The sequence below is a fragment of the Thermobia domestica genome, chromosome 10 (assembly GCF_964235325.1).
Source record: "Thermobia domestica chromosome 10, izTheDome1.hap1.1, whole genome shotgun sequence".
In the NCBI taxonomy this organism is placed as follows: domain Eukaryota; kingdom Metazoa; phylum Arthropoda; class Insecta; order Zygentoma; family Lepismatidae; genus Thermobia; species Thermobia domestica.
This window is the reverse complement of record NC_137463.1, coordinates 38,027,172-38,050,213: the sequence shown is the minus strand read 5'-3', so window position 1 is coordinate 38,050,213 and position 23,042 is coordinate 38,027,172. Positions and strand designations below refer to the sequence as shown.

Sequence of the window (23,042 nt, the reverse complement as noted above, 5' to 3'; positions counted from 1 at the left end):
AGAAGTGACATAATATAGCTTAAACATTAGTACACTGATGATAAACAGTTCAGAATATTTGCAATACTATTGGCCAAGTAGTGGGGTTAGGAACATTACCTTCTGAATCACCCTCGTAGATATTTTAAACCAGTGTTTGCTTGCAGCTCTATGGTAATGAATTTTTTTAAAAAAACATTAAAGTACCTTCTTTTTCAGGGTTAATATTTTCAAATGGTCCTAAATGGAAAATTCACCGAAGATCTACCCAAAGATGGTTGAAAGATTTGGGCTTTGGGACCAAGAATATGGAGACTCAAATCGTTGAGGAGGCAAAGGAATTTCTTTCGCATCTCAAGAAGCGTAGTAGTATTGCAGGAAATAATGGCATTGATATGGAATTTGCATTTTCTGCGCCTACAACAAACATCATATGGAGAATGATTGCTAGTACAAGTTTTAATTATGACGACCCATTAGTAAACGTCATGGTTAAATGTATAAAAAGATTTAACGTTTCGTTAAGTGGCATTATATTGCTTTTTGTGTGTCCACCATTAAAATATGTTTTCCCTGAAGCTACAGGCTACAATGCTATGACAAATTTGAGAGATACATTTGGATCTTATATGAAGGTATGTAGATTCAATTAATTAACTGTTACTTATTTACTTAACGGTAAAATCTGTTCACTAAAATCCTAACTTACTATGGGTAAAGAATGATAATTATCTCTAGTACCGTAATTTACAAGTAATGCCAAAATGGATGAAGGTAAAATATTCACTATATATTTTTTTATAACTAGTAGCAGAAATGTCCTATCTTTGTACAGGATGAATACGATGTAATGGACAACCTCTGTCCAGAAAGTTCGGTGAATGACGTCATACTGCTCATAGTCGTAAGAGTACGTCACTGACGCATCCTGCGCCTGACAAGTCAAGACGTGTCTGAACAAGTTTTCTAGCGGTGGAGCTGCGAGTTCGCTTATCCTGTGTAAACAACCCATGGTAGAGTGAAGGTGTATTTCGTGGAAATATGCTGTTCTGTTTCAAACTTGAAAATCCGCGAAATAGGCTCATGATTGCTGACAATAATTTACGAAGAATGTGCAGTCACCTTGCAGTATGTTTGCGAGTAGTTCAAACTTTTATGAGAAGTATGGAGCACCGTACAATACGTTCCCCGAATTGGCCGGCCTGCAACTGCACGCACCTCGGACAGCCTTCAGAGGAAGTGGAAACTGGTCGTGAGACGGCCCACCTCATAGTGACCCAAGATTTAGATAAACGCAACCTTTGCTCCCGATTTGTGCCCCACATTTTGGCGCCGGTACAAATGCAACTTCGGCTTGACACCTGTAAAGATCTCATCGACACGACGGACCGAGATCCAAATTTCCTGAAAACTTCGTCATGCGCGACGGGACCTGGTCGCCTGAGGTATAACCCCGAAGGCAAGCGACAAAGTATGAAGTCACGCTGTTCATGGTCGCATAAAAAGAAGAAAGTGCGAAATGAAGATCCTGTCCCGCACGAAGACAATGCTTGTGTTGCACTTCGACTCTAAGGTTTTATCCATAAAGAATTCCTCCATGAGGGCACCAAGTTAAGGGCCGCTTTATACTTTGAAATTCTGAAATATATGCTGCAACACATCAAGCAGATATGTCCGCAGTACACCAAGTAAGACAAGTGGAACCTGCTTCACGATAAATGTCCGGTGACACATTACCTTTCTGGTCCAGCAGTTTCTAGCCAACAGGGGCGTTGTCACTCAATCCCCAACGCTACTCCCCAAATTTGTCTCCCCTGAACATTTTCTTGTTCCTCAAACTGAAATCAGTCTTGACGTACCAGAGGTTTTTGGACACGTATGACATCTGACGTACTGTAACGATCCAGACGAAAACCATCCCTAAAGATAATTATGTCAGGAATTTCCAGGATTTGTACAACCATTTCAGAAGTGCATTACCATCAAAGGAAATTATTTCGAAGAACAACAGTAACTGTTGTTTCAGAAAAGACAATCTACTTGAAATATAGACATGTTCAGCGAACTTTCTGAACAGAGGTTGTATATAAAATCAGAAATTTGAATATTGAACATTTTTTCCCTTTCTCTTCAGATTCGGAATCTTCCAGTATGCTGGGCCGCGATGCCTCAGTGGCAGAGCGTTCACTTCTAATGCGTCGGGTCCTTGATTCGATCCCAGCCAGGCTTTCTAATGGACAAACACCGTGTGCGTGGGTTTCATCGGGGTTTCCCCTTTTCCTTCCACTTTATTCATTCGATTATTTTATTTAATTTCTCATCACTACTGTCTCTTTTAGCCCATCTGGCATAATAGTGGGACGTAAAACTCATTTTATTTCATTTTATTTATTTCAAAATGTTGAATCACATTTTTCTTTTTATTTTAAATAAAGAGTTGTTATATTGAATTTCAAACTCCCAATTTAAGTAAATCCTCACGTTCGGCACTTCCTGAAGAAAGGCTGAAAAATAAGGATACCATAGAAATGACCCCTCCTCCTCCCCTTAGGAGCGGAATTTTTGAAAACGTTATAGCATATATTTTTTAATTTTCAATTAGATGTTTATATACCAAATTAAATATATCCAAGTAAAGCGTATCTCCACATTCCGCACTTCGTGAAGAAAGAAAGAGAAATTTCCTCTACTTTCCTTATTTAAGTGCGGAATTATCAAAATGCAGAAACATATTTTTTTATTGAAGAGCCGTGCATTTTTATTGTATGCCGAGTTTCATCTTTCATAGTTAAGGGATAAGTGAGAAAATTTAAACCCTCGTTTACCTCACTTTTAGTAGTTATATTTTGAAATATTCTTCTTTATCTTTTTTCTCCGGTGAGAACACGAGCTTTTGTCGAAACTTCACGTTTCTAACCAGTGGTGGCGATTGGACGTTAAAAGTTTTGCACAATCGGAATGTAATGTGGTCAAATCAATAAATTGCAAGTGCATCACACGAAAATATAAATTATAATGGAAGATTATGTGTATTTGTGCTCCCCGAAACATGAAAATACATGTATATTGGTCCGGATGGCGATCACTGACACACATCGTAATGTGTCATGAATGAGAGTAGGAGATTACAAAGAAAAACCAAAAACAATAAATCTGTTCATAAAACGAATTTAGTAAGATTACATCTTAAATTTATAAAACGTTGGTAAGTAGTTCTGGCTACACTGTTTGCAGCTCGAATACTACGAGTACGCTATTACGCGGGTTTTTGTTGGCCTTGATATTAGAAAACACATCCGATAAAGACTTCATCAGTTCAATGACTCCGACTCAAAAAGAATCTTGGATTGCCTTTACTGTGGACATAAAAGCGTTTTTGGGAAACCGAAAGGACTCACAGTACAAGTAAATGGTGCAAAAAAAGCTGCACGCGTTGCGAAACCTTGGTTGTTCCATGAGCTTAAAAGTCCATTTTCTCAACTCCCACCTTGACTACTTTCCTGAGCAATGTGGGAGCATTGAAAAAAAATGAAATGAAATGAAATGTTTGAGTTTTACGTCCCACGGTTATGCCGGTTAGGCTAAAGGAGACGGTGATGATGAGTGATGAATGAAATGGTGGAATGAAGAAAGTGGGAGGAAACGGGAGAACCCCGAGAAAACCCACGCACACGGTGTTTGTCCACCACAAAGTTCACTTGGCGGGGGCTGGGATCGAACCCGGGACCCCAAGCACCAGAGGTGAACGCTCTACCACTGAGCCACCGCGGCCCCTAGTGTGGGAGCATTGAGTGAAGAACAGGGGATCATTTCCATTAAGATATCAAAGAAATGGAACGACGGTAGCATGGGGAACTGGAGTAATACGATGATGGCAGACTAATGCTGGATGTTGTTTAGGGATATTCCGGCAGCCACCTACAAAAGGACAAAGTCCAAACGAAGTTTGACCTTAAAAAATAAAGACAATTTCACAAGCAATCTAATTGAGAGTGATATTACTTGTTTGTCTTTACGTGTGTGCATCTTTCTGTACATTAATCTGTGTTACGCTTTTAATGGTGTTTCTGTAAATCGCATATTTGTGTTCATATTTTTGTTCAACAATGACCACCCGAAACCCAGACGTCCCAGGACAAAACGTTGTCATTCCTGGATTCAGCGCATCCCAACACATACGAATCAGTTAACTAAACCGAAACAGCTTAGCATTGTTTTATTTTTGCAGACCTGTGTAGTAAATACTACAAACAAATGCTACGACATTTAAAGAAATACGCAATTGCAATATTAATTGCATTGAATTGCAATTATAACGTAATTCCTGTAGCTTTCATAACTCCACCGGAAGACAAATAACCAATACGTACACACGCAACGGTAAATATTATATAGCACTATTTTCTTTTTATGAACCAGTAACACATACAAAACTTAACGTTTTAAAATGAAACTATGTACATTAAGGAGTCACTTCAAAAATGTGGTGGGGCAACCGCCCCCTCATACCCCCCTAAAAGCCCCGCTCGTTTCTAACTATACTACGTCATAGTAGTATGATTAATTAGTAACATCGACTATTTATACAGCGTGTTTCACGAAAAAACGATTACACTTGTGGTTACCGTAGAAACCAAGTTAGATAGAAATATGAAATTTTACATTATGCAAACATCGGTACTGGAGCATTGTCTGACATACTCTGAAATACAACCAGATCAACAGAGTTCCTAGTCCAGCGTAAAATTGTATTGTATTTTTTTTAATGGCATTGAGCCAGTTGATTACAAAATCCAAAACTGCATAGTAAAAAAACTGCATTCCATACTTATTATTGAATGTTTCAAAGTAAAGTATCTACATTATCACAAAGATTCACATAATCTAAAATTTAGGGGCGGCTGTAGTTAAATTTACATTTAAGTTGCGCCATCCGGTCGTGACGTAATGTCACGTTGTATTAGTGCACTTTTCAAACACAACTTTATTGATTAAAGAAGAGCATATTTACTTACGCTACAAAACATAGCTGAGCGAACGTCAGCGAACGAACGGGGCTGGAAGCCACGCAAGGGTGCTCTTTTTTCGCATTTGCACTGAAATCACGCAACATTACGTCACGCTTGGGTTGTGCAATTCAATGTAAATCTAACCACAACCTTTAGAGGTAACTAGAATTATAATAACGCAAATAGGACGGATGTGGGAATCCTAATCTACAGTACCTTGTGGTTGGTACTATGATCATGGTATGAGGTTTTCTGAATAAATGAGAACAACATGTAGTGAATGAAAGCATGTAGTTAATCATAACTATTCATGGCAGATTGTTATTATTTTTCAAATCCTGGATTGCAACCTTTGGATCTACGCTGAGAACACCTCCGTGTTACCGCGCTGCGTGTAGCATTATTAAAGTCCACTGTTTGACTGATGGACCTAATATGTTGAAACTTGTCCCAGTTCAGTGACAGAGAGTACTTAGACACTTTTCTTGTTCCTGCGATGGGCCATTGTCTGTGGCTGAAAAAAAAAACGAAAGGAAGGAAGGAAGAAAGGAAGAAAAACATAAAATAATCAATTCAGAAATTTATTAACGTACTGTTTAAGATAAACTAAAGCTTAAGCTGGGTTGTTACTTTTCAAGAATCTTGTAGCTGTCATTAAAAAATCTTGTAACCCATTCCTCCATGTAAACATAGTCTTGAAAGGAATGTACATTTTTTTCATCTTGCAAGGAGTCAAATCATGTGCAACCTTCTGGATCGTCTTGCTTGCTACCTGCTATCGCCCTCTCGCTCACATAAAGAAGAAAAAAAAAAACAGTTTCGCCGTTTCCGAAACAATGTACTCTTTTGGACGTGGAGTGGAAGCGCGCCAAAATACACGTTTTTAATGACTAGGTTCACTACTTGTCCACTAGAATGCAGTGCTGCGTGAGTGAAAATACCTTTCTGGCTTTCAGCAAGTTGTAACGAATAAACACTAAATAGAAAGATCGGGTTACAAGTTTTTTTTTTTTATAACAGTTACAAGATTCTTGTAAAATAACAACCCAGCTTTAGTCAAAAACTATTATGTATTTATGCGATATGTAAGTGACAAGCTTACGTTTCTAAGTATAAGTTTAATCTTCAAACATACCAAATCTCATTAAATATAAGCAATCTAATGTATCTAGGTAGTTGTTGTAATAAGCCACATTAAACTCTTCTTACTGCAGAATATTGATGTTACCAACTCTTTTGCGATTAGGAATGAACTACACTGAGAAAAAAAATGGCAGGTGGCGTACTTAAAATGGTAGGTTACATGCGTGATTCCTGTAGTTTTTGGACTTAACTTACAGCAGACGTATAACTGAAAACGCCTGTTTTATAATACTTTCCGTATAAGTGTTTCATCTATACGTACTTTCCGTCTGAAACAATATAGGCGGTCAGGATTTTACATATAAATAGACGTATATAACATCGACAAATCTAGCAGTTCGGGAATATTTCGTCCAGCCACACTCGCAATGGTATGGTATAGTGACCGTGACCATTGGCATCTCAGGCTACACAGTGTTACCATATCGGAACTTTTGTCCCAAATTACAAACACTAGAGTTAGTCAAGCATCATATAGAATGATAGTTATGGGCCACCCAGTAGGTTGGTTTTAAATTAGGTTTCAGTAGACTTGTTAACAAAATTCATTATTGTTACCGAAACTATGTCTAATGTTAAATACAGTTTTGTTATCTTCACATTCCAGAAGGAAATTGCAGAGCGGAAGGATACACTGGATGAAAATAATCCTAGAAATCTGATTGACTGCTTATTAATTGAGCAATCAAAGGAGAAATCTATAACAGTAGAAGGTAAATAATTAATTAAACTTCTTTCTATACTCTTCTCGAATGTTAAAATATTTAGTTGTAATATTGTTGATGTTTGAATGAAAATTATAATTTCAGTTTGTAATTAATTATAATAAAAGTTATTTAAAATGTTCTTCTGGTTCATCTTAAAAAGTAGCCTCATAGGTTTTTGATTCTTTTGTATCACTGTGAAGTAGCCACATAGATTTTTGATTGTTTTGTATCACTGTGAAGTAGCCTCATAGATTTTTGATTCTTTTGTATCATTATGAAGTAGCCTCATAGAATTTTGATTCTTTTGTATCACAGTAAAGTAGCCTCACAGATGTTTTAATTCTTTTGTATCACTGTGAAGTACCCTAATTGATTTTTTTATTCTTTTGTGTCACTGTGAAGTATTCTCAGATTTTTGATTCTTTTGTGTTACTGTAAAGTATCCTTATAGATTTTTGATTCTTTTGTATTACTTTGAAGTAGTCTCATAGATTTTTTATTCTTTTGTATCACTCTGAAGTAGTCTCATAGATTTTTGATTCTTTTGTATCACTGTGAAGTTGCCTCATAGATTTTTGATTCTTTTGTATCACTGTGAAGTAGCCTCATATAATTTTGATTCTTTTGCATCACAGTAAAGTAGCCTCACAGACGTTTTAATTCTTTTGTATCACTCTGAAGTAGCCTAATAGATTTTTTTTATTATTTTGTGTCACTGTGAAGTAGTCTCAGAGATTTGATTCTTTTGTGTTACTGTGAAGTAGCATTATAGCTTTTTGATTCTTTTATATTACTTTCAAGTAGTCTCATTGATTTTTTATTATTTCGTATTACCGTGAAGTAGCCTCATAGAATTTTGATTGTTTTTATATTACAGTGAAGTGCCTTATAGATTTTTGATTATTTTGTACCATTATGAAATGTGTACATAGAAGGGCTGGATAAAATTATTGGGAACATTGTTATAATGCGTACATAGCTTTATGCACAAAAACGAACTTGTTAAATTTCATCAATGTAATCGCTTTCCGTCTCTATCACTTTCTGCTACGCATGTGAAAGTCGTCGTATACAGACAGGGCGTCAATCTTGGTCGATGTTTCGCAGGAAATGCTATATAGCACGGATGATGACTTCTCTTGTGTCGCAGTACTTCCCACAAAGTGATTTTTTCATTTTGGGGAAAACGTCGTCATAAAGTTCCTAAAGACATTGTTTTGCACTATATACACGTGTCACTTCAACCTTAATCCACGTACGTCTTTCTGAATACAGTGTTATGGTGCTGCGACTTTCCTCCTCTGCTTTATGGCACTGCTGTTTCTAACTAAATGGCACAGAGTCGTCAGCACTTGCCACATTTCATCGGCTCACATTGTCTTATCAGCTACGAAAATCTTGTAGTGCTTGTATCTATCTATCTATCTATCTATCTATCTATCTATCTATCTATCTATCTATCTATCTATCTATCTATATATATATATATATATATATATATATATATATATATATATATATATATAAAGGATGGACCATTTGTCTTGGTACTCCCTTCTAAGTCTAAAACTAATGGACGAAAACCACTGATAATTTGCACTATCCAAATATCAGCTTGGGGACATCGTTTAGCGTGTTTTGCAATACCACAATGTTAACAGCGTTGCCAACGCAACATAAAGATTTATTTTTCTAGTTGTTATACATTATATCAAGTTATTACACATTTCAAATCTACATTTCAAAACAAAAAGTTACAATGTTTTATTCATTATTCAGTGTTGAAAACTAAGGATGCTACGGCATCAACAAACACACAAATTCCGATGGCATGTAGAAGTAACATCGCAAATGCGTCAGATAGGACAATGGACGTCCAAATGGCTTTAGTATTTAATAGTATCATCGTGATACGACGGATTTCGAATGGATATGAAGAAAGTTATACGGGATTGAAAGTTTAATTTTTCTTTCAAAAGCTTTTATTGAGTTGATTTTCAGTTTAACGTCCCTTTCAGCGGCGAGGTTATATGAGACGGGACCTACTGATTAACGTGGAATCCGAACCACACAAGCTCCCAGCGGGAATCGAACCCTGGTCTCCCACGCCAAAGACGCGTCAAAAGCCTTTATTTCAAAGCACTACTTAGATAAGTACCTCATTAAATTAGACAAATCGTTTTCAACGGATGCGAAGATCACAATTCCATTTACAGTTATTTGATATCTCAAGCTGTTCAAGAGATATGATAAAAATGTTAAAATTTAAAACACTGCTTAAGAGTATACAATTCCGAGAACTTATTGTAATTACACTTACTAAAAAGTATTGTTTCAATTTTATAGAAGCAAAGTAAATAAAAAATTGCTTTAGAAGTTCTCAAAAATACGCCACTTTAAAAAATAAAATCTTTTACATTTTTTTTCATATTTCAAGAGTGGTTTGATATATCAAATTGTTGATAAACGGCGTTATTATCTTTATATTTGTTGGAAAGCACATATTTAATTCGATTTGATACTTATCTGAACACTTTTTCGAAATAATGTCCTTTCAAGAGAGTCAAATTTTGAGCTCATTGTAACTTTGTTGTTAGTTGTTCGAAATACGTGATATGATGACCGTGTTATTAGACCGTAAGTTACTGTCGATGTGTACTACCCTGTCTGTTTCATTTGCGTCATTATTGTTGTACAAACCCTTCAAAATGTGGTTGTCTTTTATGTTTGTCCTGAAGTTGCAACGCTGCATGACAAGTGTAGTATTGTATGTTGTTGGTTTATATGGAGATTTGAAATATGTATTAATTTGATTTAGTGGAATTTGAAAAATACATTTTTATGTTGAGTTGGCAGCACTGTTAGACTTGTGCTATTACAAGGTATGTCTAACAATATCTTCCAGCCGATATTTGCGTGATAGGAAATTTAATTCCCTTTTGTCCATTAGTTTAAAAGTTACAAGGTCGTATCAAGATATATCAAATCGTATCAAATATCCCACCCTGTTTGTATTGTATAATTCTGTCTTTTAGGGCATTGCTAAGAATGATACACGGGAAATTTTGGACTTTCCGAATTATCTTTTATTATAAAAATTGTTCATATACAAAGCAGTAATAAAAACCATAGTTCAAATATAATTTTCTCGGATAGTTTTGGTTTGATGGTGAGTCTGTGCAAACCCAGAGCTCAAGAGTTCTAGGGTGACAGGATTTAAGGCTCTTGCGGCCAAGGAATGTGTATAAGTACCTCTCAGAGACCAGGTATTTTAGGGAATAGTGAAATCAGGGTCCTAGCAATAGTCGTAGAGAGTCGTAGAGAGTGGAATGGATAATGGAGCTCTCAGAGATTAGACCTCGTAGAGAGTGAAGGTGATGATCAATCGGTGGAGGTTGATGCCTTCTGCGGTGTTCTGGTTCCTGTTATCCAGAAATGGTATTTCCTTCATCAATTTTCGTTGCTTGACGACGATTGACAATGTCTTCTGCGTAGGTATATATCCGTACTACAACTTTGTAACTCTGCTACACATTTAGTCTTCGTAATCTGTATGGCGTGATGTGTACACGTGCTTTGTGAGACTTCATATATCGTGGCAGTGAATAAAAAGAAATTGAGTGTATTAACACGCTGTTGTGTCCACGTCCACAATACGTTGGTACTGTCTTTTAGAGGGCAATGACGTACAAGATGTCGAACAACAATATCCCACACATAAACTAAAAGCAATCCTTTAGGAAAGGAGGTGGGCGGATAAGGGCCATTTTTCGCCCATCAGACAACTGACAAATGAAGTGTCCGATTCTGACAAGTTTGCAATGTATTTGTATACTAGAAGATATGTTGCATATGTAAAGAAAATAGATACGCGATAAAGAAAATAGTAAGTCATAGAAATGAGTGCCCAAAAAGAGTTCGTTTCAGCGTTTTGCGACATTTTGGTAATGTTTGCTGTCTTTGATGGAGGCTTTTAGGAAGAAGGAGTCGATGAACCAAAATAAATCTGACTCGTCATAATATAACGCTGTGTAACCTTTGATATGAGTACTAATTGATTTTGGTTCAGTGTGTCCTTCTACCTATTAGAGAACAAAATGTATTGCGTGAGAGTATATAGCGATGACTACCGTTCATACGCTGTAATGTACGAGTTCAACTGGAGACTCCAGCTCTGATGTTATTTACCGATTGTGACTGAAAATACATGCTCACCATGTCAATAAAATATATAAAGAAAATGTATTGTTTGCGCGGATGTGTGTGTAGGGCAGCAAAAATAGAGACAGCACGTTATGGAGTATTGAGAAAGCGTGTCATTTCTGAAAGTGGTATGAGTAAAGGTGCGAGCAGGAAAACCAGTCGCAGAATGGCATGAATTTCTCATATATATATATATATATATATCGAAGAATCATACATACCACACGTCAATGAAGTACCTATGGGAATTCATTGATACGCTATATTGCAATACTAAGGGAAAGATGAAAAACAACGACCAACAATAACTACCTGATGTATCCGATCCAAGTTAATACATACCCATACCCACAAACACCCCCACCCCCATATATATATATATATATATATATATATATATATATATATATATATATATATATATATATATATATATAGCCAATCTTACACTCACGAGCACTTAAGTGACGAAGGTATGTACTCTCTGTACATACATCATGACGATGCTTCTGTTCTCCGAGTTCAGTTACGATCACGACACATAAAATTTAAAACCTATAATATTTGGATCAAAACAGAGCAAAGCAACATCGCACACATACAATGGTACTGTCAATGTAAAGTAGGCCTCGGGTCGTTAGATGTTGTGCGCATGTTGCTTCCGTACTATGGTTTCTGGCTTACTGGCGCCACAATTCCACCGCAGTTAAGAAACCAAGTCTAGAATATACTCACACACTACAAGATGGCGCCTGCAAGATGGTCCAGTGGCGATTCGGATGACGACAGCAAGCACGATGCCTAATCTGCAAACTAGCTACAAGTGTCTCCAGCTGTCTGATTATTATCTATGCTTGATTATTTCCGATGTAATATATTGATCTCATAGTCGTAGTAGACTTCATTCTTCTTATTCTTGCCGTTAGTGTTATATTTACTATTGCTTTCTCGGATTACAACTCATGACATTAGTGTTTACGTTCCATCATTAACACACGACTTACCTCTTTGTTTATTTTTTTTACCTCTCACTTATAGCGCTTTCCGTTAAAATATATTTGTTTTCTTATTTTTATGAGGTATACTATTGAAAACCATGCATTTCACATCTCGGGCCTGATGGGCGAAAAATGGCCCTTATCAGCCCACCTCCTTTTATAGGCCAGGAAATTATCGGTAGTCGTCGTTCCTCGAAAAGAGCTCTGGCCAGGTATTGTCCTGCTGAAATATTGTGTGGAAAGTTATAAGGAAGATTATGATCCCGGCGTCTAGATCTTCCCTGATGTAGCCTTTTGTCACTCGCGCTGTTGGAAAAAAGCAAACAGGTGAATAAAAACTAATGCTGTTTACGAACAGTCGCATTAGCGGAATCATCCCCGCTTCTATTTCTGAAGTTGTTTCTTCCCGTCTTCTACCTCAAAGCTCGTTGGCGTGTTCCAATTGTAGTAGCTTCCAGTACAGGTTGAGGAAATAGTTTCGTCTGTGTTTGCTTTTTTCAAACGCGCGTGCACTTCCATGATAAAGGTAGCAACCATGTACTTTTATGGAGTTTGAAATTTTCAAACGCGCGATCATTAATGTAATAATTACTGTTTATGAGTGAAGTTTTGTTTTTCTAAGCAATGTCTCGCTTTTTGAATGCAAGTGAGATACAAAAGTGGCTTGACAATATTAATGATGAATCTGATGTTGATTATCGAGAATTAGTGGCTGCTGAAACGGATGCAGATATAAGTATTGAAGAAGTGAATGAGTATAGATGCAGACTCAGATGCAATTGACGTGGATGTGAGCCACAGTTACAGTGAAAATTGCTTCATTGGGAAAGACACAAAAACAAAATGGAATAAGAAGGAACTGGTAGCATCGGGAAAGACAAAGTGTAAAAACACTGAGAAAAAGATGCCAAAGCTAAGGGTATCTCTAAAAAAATAATGTTTTTTTAAAATTTATCAATGCAGTCATGATTGATGAAATTGTAAAATGTACTAACAAGTATTTGGATAAATTACAAACAAGTTTCGACAGAGAACGTGACTGTAAACCAGCATCAAAAGCGGAAATAATGCCTTTATTTGGACTTGCCTAAATTTGTGGAAATAAGTAAATACACCATTATATCAAACAGTCCAAAAACATTTTACAGACAGTCTTACAGTTATAAACAATTATCTGTATTGTATATTATTCAGACTGTAGCGTCAGTTATTTTTAAAACTTAATTCGCTTTCGCAATACATATAAAGTTCATTACGCTCATTTTTCACGTAGAGTCAAAGCATATGTTGTAAATATTATATATATACAGTGACGACGCCAGAGGGGGGCAAGGGGGCGAGCGCCCCCCTAGTAGCTACTACTGCCCCCCTGACTGCCACCTAGACTGCCCCCCCAGACTAATACAATCTTTAAACATTCTACATATAGTATTTTATATCAGTATCATAACCAATCTCATTGTCAAATTGTAGTCTACTTTCCATGCATTTACTATGTGGCAGATTAGTCCTCAAGCTTTCTTCTTTCAGCGTCTGGGTATGCACGCATATTTCTGTTTTCTAATTTGGCGCCTTTTGAGGTGAATTTTAGTTATACTTCTTTCTTATGATTTTTAATTATTGTGCCTAACGAAGAATAATAGATTTGGTCGATTTGTTTTCTTCTCATTGGATCAACTTCGATTGGAAACAAAAGAAAGGTAAAAACAGTTACATGAATGGTTTGTATTTATCCAGATTTGAAGTTTTCAGTTTCATATTTTGTTTTATTTAAAGGTTCTATACTTCTTTTTTTCTGAAACATTATTCTCGGCTTTCAATATTCAGAGGATGTGCTTATAACAGCTTAGTTTGCAACTACCAGGGCTTAATTTTTTGAAGGGGATAAAAAGAGTTGTGTTTTCCCTTTCCTGCAAATGACAATAATAAATTTATAGAATTAAATTGATTCCCAATAAAACGTATTGTCAGAGTGCTGATCTTTCGTTAGTAATTGGTATATACTAGTGCTCCCTTACTTATTTTGTTTCAAAGTACTGACGTGACGTATACAATATTGACTAGGAACTGCTGAAAAATTGGTAGCCCAACCCAGAAGGAGTGCACGTGGAATGGCGAAGTTTTACTTCTTCTACACTCCCCCGACAGTCAATATATTATTTTGTACAGTGCTCCAGTTTTTGTAGAAAAGTTAAAAAATCTGAAGATTTCCTCGCACCACTGTTCGTAGCACTACCCCTATCAGATCTAAAATGGCGTCCTTTTAAGTGTTATTTAAGTTTGGGAAATAAGTACACGTAATAGTTAGGCGGAGCAAAATCTGCGGAATAAGAATTATGATCTAGACATTGAAATCCTAGATTATTCAATGTCAGTTGTATTCGCAGGGGCTTGATGGAGAGGTGTATTCTCCTGAAGGAACAGAGTTCCTTTCTTTTCATTTTCCGCGGCGTTGAACTTTCAATTTTTCTTTCAGTTTTGTAAGTAATGTATAGAGTCTGGATTAAATATCTGACCGTTGCGGAGGTAGTCTATGAGTACGACTCCATACTTATCCCAGAAGGATGTTGCAAATAGTTTCTCAACCTACGTCTGTGTCTTGAACTTCTTGGGGCGAGGGAGAAATGAGTGCGCTACTATTCCACTGACAGTTGTTTCGTTTCAGGATTATAGTGGTACAACCATATTTCATCTATGGTTACTATTCGTGAGCGAAATTAATCAGCATTACAATCAAATTGGAAGAAGACTTCACTTGATGCCGCCACTGTTTCATTCTCCTGACAGATTTTTTGAAAATTTATTATGCCGAGAACCCAAGCCATTCTGAACTATGCTACCGACGAGTTCCAAAGAAATGCCCAGAACTGAGAAAGCGGGGTGCAGCCAGACCTCAGACTATAATAAGTATATTATGAGTTTAATATACACTTTAAAAACTATATAAATAATAGCTTAAACTATTTTTGTCACTCAAAAACTGGGGTGGCCTAGGCCCTCCGGCCCTGGGCTATATCCACCACTGACTGAAATGCTGCAATTTTCAAGAATAATGTCACAAATTGCATCCATGATTTCGGGAAGAGTTATTGCTTTTAATCACCCTGGATGTAATGCATAATTTGTTGAGAAATCGCCACGTTTATACTAAGCCAGTTACTTCTTCACCACTGTATATAACGGAGGAGAGTCCCGTGGTGTTTCTCTGATTTCCTAATTAATTTACTTCGATGACTTTCCTTGGTGGAACAGAAATGTTATAACAGTTAGGATCTGGATGTTCGTGAAATTCGCTGTTTGGGCGCATACAATCACTTCAGACGCCTGAGAAACAATAAGAATTTCATTATTAATATGAAAATTTGTATTTGTACATACAGAGATATGTATTTCTAAACTACGGTTTCATTTTTCTACCTAGTACCTACACTCCTTCTGGATTCCGATATTTCCAGCGGCCCCTCGTAAATTCTCTCTCTCTCTCTCTGTATACATATATATATATATATATATATATATATATATATATATATATACGTAGCATATAGTACTAGAGCAATGTGTTACTTGTAGCATACGCGAAAGTAATTCAATTTATGTTTAGGTTTCAAAAGTTTCATTGAAAAATATTTCATGTGCAGACGTTACTTATTTGTTAGTTATTGTTAGTCATACATTTTACTTGAAATAAGTTTAATATATAATCATATAGGTCTAATATAAAGACAGTAACGAAATACACAATGTAATGTAAAATAAGTCACACGTAATAAATATGTCATTTTTGGTATGGCAAATAGCCGCCCCCCCCCCCGAAAATGTATCTGCCCCTCCTTTGCCTCCTAAGAACTTAAAGCTGGCGTCGTCACTGTATATATATATATATATATATATATATATATATATATATATATATATATATATATATATATATATGTGTGTGTGTGTGTGTGTGTGTGTGTGTGTGTTACTTCCAATAATAGTTACCAAACATAGTGTTTGTATCTTAAAATGTCAATGTTGGAAAAAAGCAAACGCGCAAGCATTTATGTTACAAAATATCGCGCGAGTGACAAAAGGGTAATGGTCACTTTTGTATTTGTACTTTATTAAACATGTGCGAGGTAATATCCCGATGTATTTTGGTTACATAAACTATCTTATTGTGAAATAAATCAACATATTTTTTTTCCGTAGACTTTACGAGTTTATGCTTCCCTAAATGTTATTGCACTAGCGTTTCTTAATATATGCGTTTTATAAGTAATAGCGTGATGCCCAAACTAAAACTTTACGTCCGTAATCAATCCTTATGATACCTGCCTTTGACATAATCATACACTAAAAATTTGGATATTTCTTCTGCTAATTTATTAAATGTTCTTAATATACGAAAGCTGTAAATGTAGTGCTATTTCGCAATGCATGGAGAAATGGTTAATTAGGTCATGTGTTGATGAAACGAAGTCATGCTGACACATCCCCTGTATTATTTAGCAATTGAGAAGGAAATCCTGAATTAATATTTTCGATTGTGAAGCAGTCGTGCTATGAATTTGTAGCTGTCGACAGGATTCAGTAAGTTTCTCCTATATTGATAATATAGTACAGATCTTATCATTGAATGAACGCTTATTAATTCATATGGTAATGATATATCTGAAGCTGGTCATTATGTGATCATAGATGTTGAAGTTGTCCCTTTGTTTCTGTTATTGCAACGTTGTATATACACTATATTAAGGAAACAAACCAAACGAATCTTATGAATGTTAAAATCCAATAAAGGTATGAAAACCAGCAAATATGCATAATATTGTAGTAACTGCATTTGAGTAGAAGATATATAAGTTGGTATGTTATTTCCTTGTCGTGAACCTAACTGCAGTCCAAACGAGTCCGTGATCTAATGAATGTTTGTCACGTGCTAGGTAGCATAAATAATCTTCTTTCAACTTCACGTCTCATGCTTCAAGCTTAGAAGGAAATTGAACTTCAACCTCACCATAGCGAGACATTGTGTTATCATGATAGTTCTAACCATGACGATGGACGGGTGTAGTGATGAAGTGAAATGTAATTGATTATACTATCTGACTCTAATATGATGGTGATATAATTTGGCTGGCAAATTTCGGGTAATCGTTTCATTGTATTTTCGCTAGAGGTGAGTCATAACCTCTTACCGGCCCATTGGTGGTGTACACAGTGGAGAGCAATCGTTTCCACAATAGTCGTAACCCTCATTGCTTCCGCGGCACACTGGAAAGCTACTATAAATGTACCACATTGACTTGACACCTAGTCTTCCGTTCCGAGCGCTGCTATCGGCTGAAGGAATTCCGCTCCCTTTCGCTGAGGGTCTCTCGCTTAGCAACAGCTGAAACCTTATTAGCTCAACGCGTGGGTGTGTCGAGGGTGTTTTAGTTCGCATTTTTTCCACGGCTCAAGACATCTTGGCAGCAATTTAGTCAGAATTGTTCTAATCACTGCAAGTGATACGACTGTAACTACGACTGTAATGAGAGCCACCATGACCTCTCATGTAAGCCAAAGAATAAATTGTTGAAGGGATGTTAATGTCATAGCGTAATGTCATGTCACAGCTATTTTCGGTAAGTGAGGGGATGGCGTTCCCGCGGTTCCCCCGCATTTTTACTCCTGATTGTACCTGATACTTCGTCATCACCGAGGTCTATTCAGTGGTGCACGGAGAGTGGCGATGTAAATAGAGAGCTATATTTTTTAGAGATAAGAACCGGTTCTAAATTGGATACATCGATAACTGTTTTAGTGTTTATAGAGTTGAAAAGGACCAGGAAAATTCTACGTATATCTTGACATTCTGGCATTGAAGCAATAAGCTACAAAAGATACTCCCCTCTAGTCTACATTCAGAATGGTATAACTAATTTATCGTACCATTTTACCATAGCCAATTATGTCCTCTTAGTGTATCTATATTCTTTGACGGACTCCATCTTCCAGTAGGATAATACGCCACCACATGTCAGCTTGGCAGTTCAGCGGACTCTACTCGGTATATGACTTCTACCCTTGTCTGCTAAATCTTAAACCTAAACTTTATCGGACTTAATAGATCCAATAATGACCATTGCACACGTACAAAAAATATGTGCAGCAAAAAATCGCAGATCATACCTTCAGATAGACAACAGCTGCTTGTGTGACCGTTCGAAGTAATTACGCGTACTACTAAAGTAAGCATCATTTGCTCTAGAAAACTCTGTATAGTATGTTTAGGATATTCAGAAGGTATTCAGAGGCATTGCCAATCTTTTTCTTTGTGCAAAAGGGATGTACATGTATCTCTTTAAGTATCCATATGAGAGCTTTATCGAATATCCTCTATGTTGTAATATCCTATAATAGGAACATGGGAATATTGTATAAAATAGAAATATACCAGAGCGCTTTACCGAATTCTACACTGTTTCAATCAAGCTATTTTTGAAACTTATTTCATGAAATAATTTAGAACTTTGGACAACAATTACTAAAACAGAAATTTCTAAATAACGGTATATGTTTTGTTACTCTCTTTCAGATATTATTGACATATGCATAGACCTGTTCATTGCTTCATCTGATACATCTGGAAACACCTTGGCTTTTGCTGTATTGTATATGCTTACACACCCAGAGATGCAGAGGAAAGTACACGAAGAGATTGATTCCGTAATTGGAAGAGACAGATGTCCCACTTTCGCGGACATGGACAGGTAGAAAGCTAAAATTTTCATATATCTATTTTAAAAACGAACTCAAAAAACATATTTATACATTGAGTACAAATTTAAATGAGTTATAGACAGCAAAATTTGACTGTGATGCTTGAAATTAGTGTTTTGCAAAGATCCACAGTTGCTTCCAGCTCTGAAACGTTTATTGTTCTGTTCTCGAAGGGTACCAAGCATTTTCTACGATTATCACTTTTCTCCTCTGCACTATGAAAGCGGAGACCATTAGCTGCATCTTCATGTTTGTAAAAAGGAACTGATGAAGATGATAAGAATCTACAAGAGCTCAATGACAGGGTATAGTGTAGTTTTGGGAGGACCATTTTTTGTGCACTATAGCTTAGGCATTCATATAACGTAAAACTTTACAATGAAACTCGACATTCATAATCAGATCGTTGGGATTGAATTCATGGTGTGGAATTCCTAAATGTCAATAAGTACGAAGATGCTTTCAATGATCCTTCAACTACGACTCCCTTCTTTGTTGATGAATATTCTGAGCTTATAAGCTCTAGAACTAACATTTTTTTTATTTATTTGTGGTTCGGATAAGGAAACTCAATTACTGTTCCAAATGATGATCTTCGAAATAAACGTTGTCATGAAGATCACACTGATGTAGTTGTCTTCATGCTGCAGCTTGGTTGTTCCTTTAATTTGAACACAAACATTTAATGATACGATTCGTGATGAAATCACATATGAAAATTTTCCTGAACTATTCATGATTCTTAGACGATACTCAAGCACATACTGCCGATTTATTTTTCTTTTAGTTGTTTAGTTCCTCGAAGATCTCCCGGACCTTTCGACATTTTCAAGTGACGTTCTACGGAAGATTGCGCCGCTTATATATGTCCGATTTTAAATCTTCACCTCTGTTCACAGAATCGAGCGATTGGAATGATGCATACGCAGGAGAAAGGCAAAATTTTCTAGTATTGCTTCAAGTTTGCTTATGTGTGGTGTGTCCATCGTGGCTCTCAAGGTGAACTGGTTTCAGGGAGACTATGCTGCAGCACTTTTACACTCCGAGCTTTCCGAGACACAATTCAGAAACAGTGCATTGAAAATAGATGTGCATTAGGGTCAACGACTACCAAGAACATAATTAATCGACATAAATAGCACGACGTTCCAGCACTTCGTTAACTTAGACTGTAAGAGGCATCGTATATTGCGCTGACTGCGCCTGTAGCTCGGAAGTTGCGCCAAATTACCCTACAGGAAACCCTCCTACAAACCGTGTTATGGTAATGCGCTTGCATGTGGCACAGTATCTATGACCGACAACCTACGTTGCAAATTAAAACTTCGGATCGTGTCTAAAAGTCGTAGACATGTCCTTATTGCGTCTCATCGGAGGGAAAGACTCACTGCGGGCACCTCTACCAACGCCATCTATTCGGAGAAAAATGAGTGTTTTTTGCCAAGCATGATCATGCTTGGATGCTCATGCTCATGAAGCATGAATTTATCTATCAGATTGTGATGAAACTCGAGCCGTAATGTACGTTACACGAGGCGCAAAAACACGTTCTGACTTCATCCGTCAGTGTAAAGTAATGTCTCGAAGGAATTCCTGATTGTCGCTGGAAATTGCTTTGAAGGCAAGTTAACGATTCGACAGTCCCATAAACTGCTAAATCAACTTTACATTTTATCAGTAATATCCTCACACCAATTTATGCGAAAATGCAATAATTCTGTGCGGGTTTGTATAGAAATTCAGTAACTAAAGTACGAGTTCATATGGATTAGACCTCAATACGTATATTTACACAGAGATTTCTGCAATAGATGGTAACGAACACTGGCATCTAGGCCGTTTCCATTCCAGGGTACTCCAGTGAAGTCACCGTGCGCCAATCCCATGGATTTTTTTTTTTTTTTTTGCGGATTTGGACTATTGAAAAGAACACTTGTGTCTTGTCTTGTCACCACTGTTCGTGCTCCCTAGAGAGTCTCCCAGGAAGTGTGGCTTAAGATTCCCGTTTCTGTACTTCAGCGGAGCCTGCTACAATGGAAGTTACAGAGTACGTCTATTGCCAAAACACGTGGTGCTCACATACAGGGCAACTAATGGTGGTTTCGTGGTTATTTCTAAGGTGGGTGAGACGTCAAAGTCAGATACATATAGACTGATTAATCTTCTTTGCTTCCCATGAAGAGATGCTATTGGAAACACGACTTGTATCTGTATGGACTAATTGTCATTTATAAAAAACCCAACCGATTTAATGTACATAGATTACTGCCTAACTTTCTGAGGTTGAATATTACGATTTCAGTTCTATTTCTATAGTATTTGCGTCAATAACTGTGTAAATGTTACATTTGGTATTGTTAATACCAAGAAAATTTCACCTCCAACTACCATATTCTTTATTCAGGTAATTTGTGTTCAAATTCTATGTTTTCAAGCACTATTAAAGTTATCAAGTCTAAACTAACATAATACATTTGCGGGATAGTAAGACATGTCTTGCACATCTCAGACAAAGTGTTGTCAAGTAATCACCAAATAAATTATGAGCGCTAAGATTTCTCAGGAAAGTTTAAAAATACTCCTCTCATTTTCCTTTCGTACGTTGTGCCCAAGCATATAATTATTCAGCGAAAGGTGAGTAACTGAATTCAAACCAAGTACGGATTGCATTTGTACTCCAATTAGAACGTGTGTAAATGAGCATTATCTTCCACTTTAATAAACTTAATTTTCTACCTTTACATTACAACTGACAACTTAACTGTATCTTCGCAGGTACTGTAGGAGCTACGAACTTAATGTTCATACACTATCATCGAAATGCAATGGTGTATGCCTAGTAATCCTTTCTCTTTTCTCTGAAGCAGCATTGTCAATTTATAGAGCAATAAAGTTAGGAAACGTAAATTTCTTTAGGTAAATTATGAAAATATCCCTCTGATATTTCGTATTTCTGAGAGTATTCAAATTAAATTTTCACCAAAGAAAATAATTCTTAATTAAAATTCAAATGAGATATGAATCGTCTTTGTATTAGGAACTGAGTTATAGAGTCTTAATAAATTCACAATTTTACCAAAGGAGAGAAGTTTTATGTGCATTTTGAATTTCTTTTTCCTGCCAAACCAATGCCAGTCGGGTAAGAACATTGGCATAAGCTTTTAAATCAAAGAAGGAGAAATAAGTGGTTTTATCTGTCCTAAGAGAAAATTTTCCTCATGAGTACAAATTATCATTCCAGATTGCCGTATACAAAAGCAGCACTACTTGAAGTATTTAGACTTCGTCCAGCGTTACCAATATTTACTCGGATGGCTGTGAAGGAAATGGATTATAAAGGTTTCAGGATTCCTAAGGTAAAATACCTACTTAGTTGTAACATGACTTTTAAGAAATAGACAACATTTAGTGCTATTACAAATGAACTAAAATACTACACGGGGCAGCCCACAAAAAAACTAGCTCTTTTAAGTATAGAATAAGCTATATATATAATCCCAAGAAGATGGATTCGAAGAGTCGAGCAAAAACATCATGTTCATCTCGTCTACAGCCTCTCATGTGTCCAGACTTAATCCTTGTGATCCTGGATGATACATTATATATGGAAGTCGTGTATTCAGTACCAACGTTAGGAAGCAGTTAATAAGAGTGTGGCAAGAAATAAGCTATCATTTAGGTGATTACCACACTACAGGAGTCTCAAAACCAAATGAAATGATGACAAATGAATTATGATAATGAAATGACTGGCTAACGGGTATTACCTAATACCCATGAAATTCGAATCCAGGAGAAAAAATATTGTGATAAGTCTACTGTTGACATCCAGATCGCTCAGCCTGTTTGTAATTTGGAAGACTGGGTGCCATTTCATCCATTCCTGAAAGGTCCTTAAGTCCATTCGGAACACGATACGTGTCTTTAATTAGAATAGCCCTAACCTGACGAACCAAGTGGCGGGAGCAAGTAATCATTTGTGACACACAAATCACCAATGGCATGTTAATATTTTGTTAAAATAGTTTCATCTATATATGCAAAAATGTAATTAACTTTACACACATGTCTAATTTTAACGAAAAAACCGGTTGAACCATTTAAAATAAACTTTTGAATATAGTTAGCGCTTTATTTGATTTGAGATTTTGTCATTTCACTTTGATTTAAATAGTAGAACGCAGACCTCCAAATCAACAACCAACCAATCAACTGATTCCTGCGAACAGAGTTGAACAAGCTATTCTTCA

At 36.5% G+C, this 23,042-nt stretch overlaps 1 protein-coding gene across 1 annotated transcript; it reads left to right on the top strand.

Annotated features, from left to right (window-relative positions):
• Positions 1 to 287: 287 nt before the first annotated feature.
• On the top strand, positions 288 to 22,690 carry LOC145661437 (methyl farnesoate epoxidase-like). The gene is made up of 6 exons (XM_081726743.1): positions 288 to 614; positions 6,739 to 6,844; positions 12,662 to 12,775; positions 18,608 to 18,782; positions 22,034 to 22,148; positions 22,586 to 22,690. The coding sequence occupies exons 1-6, from the start codon at positions 288 to 290 to the stop codon at positions 22,688 to 22,690; spliced, it is 942 nt and encodes a 313-aa protein (XP_081582869.1).
• The last annotated feature ends 352 nt before the right edge of the window (positions 22,691 to 23,042 follow it).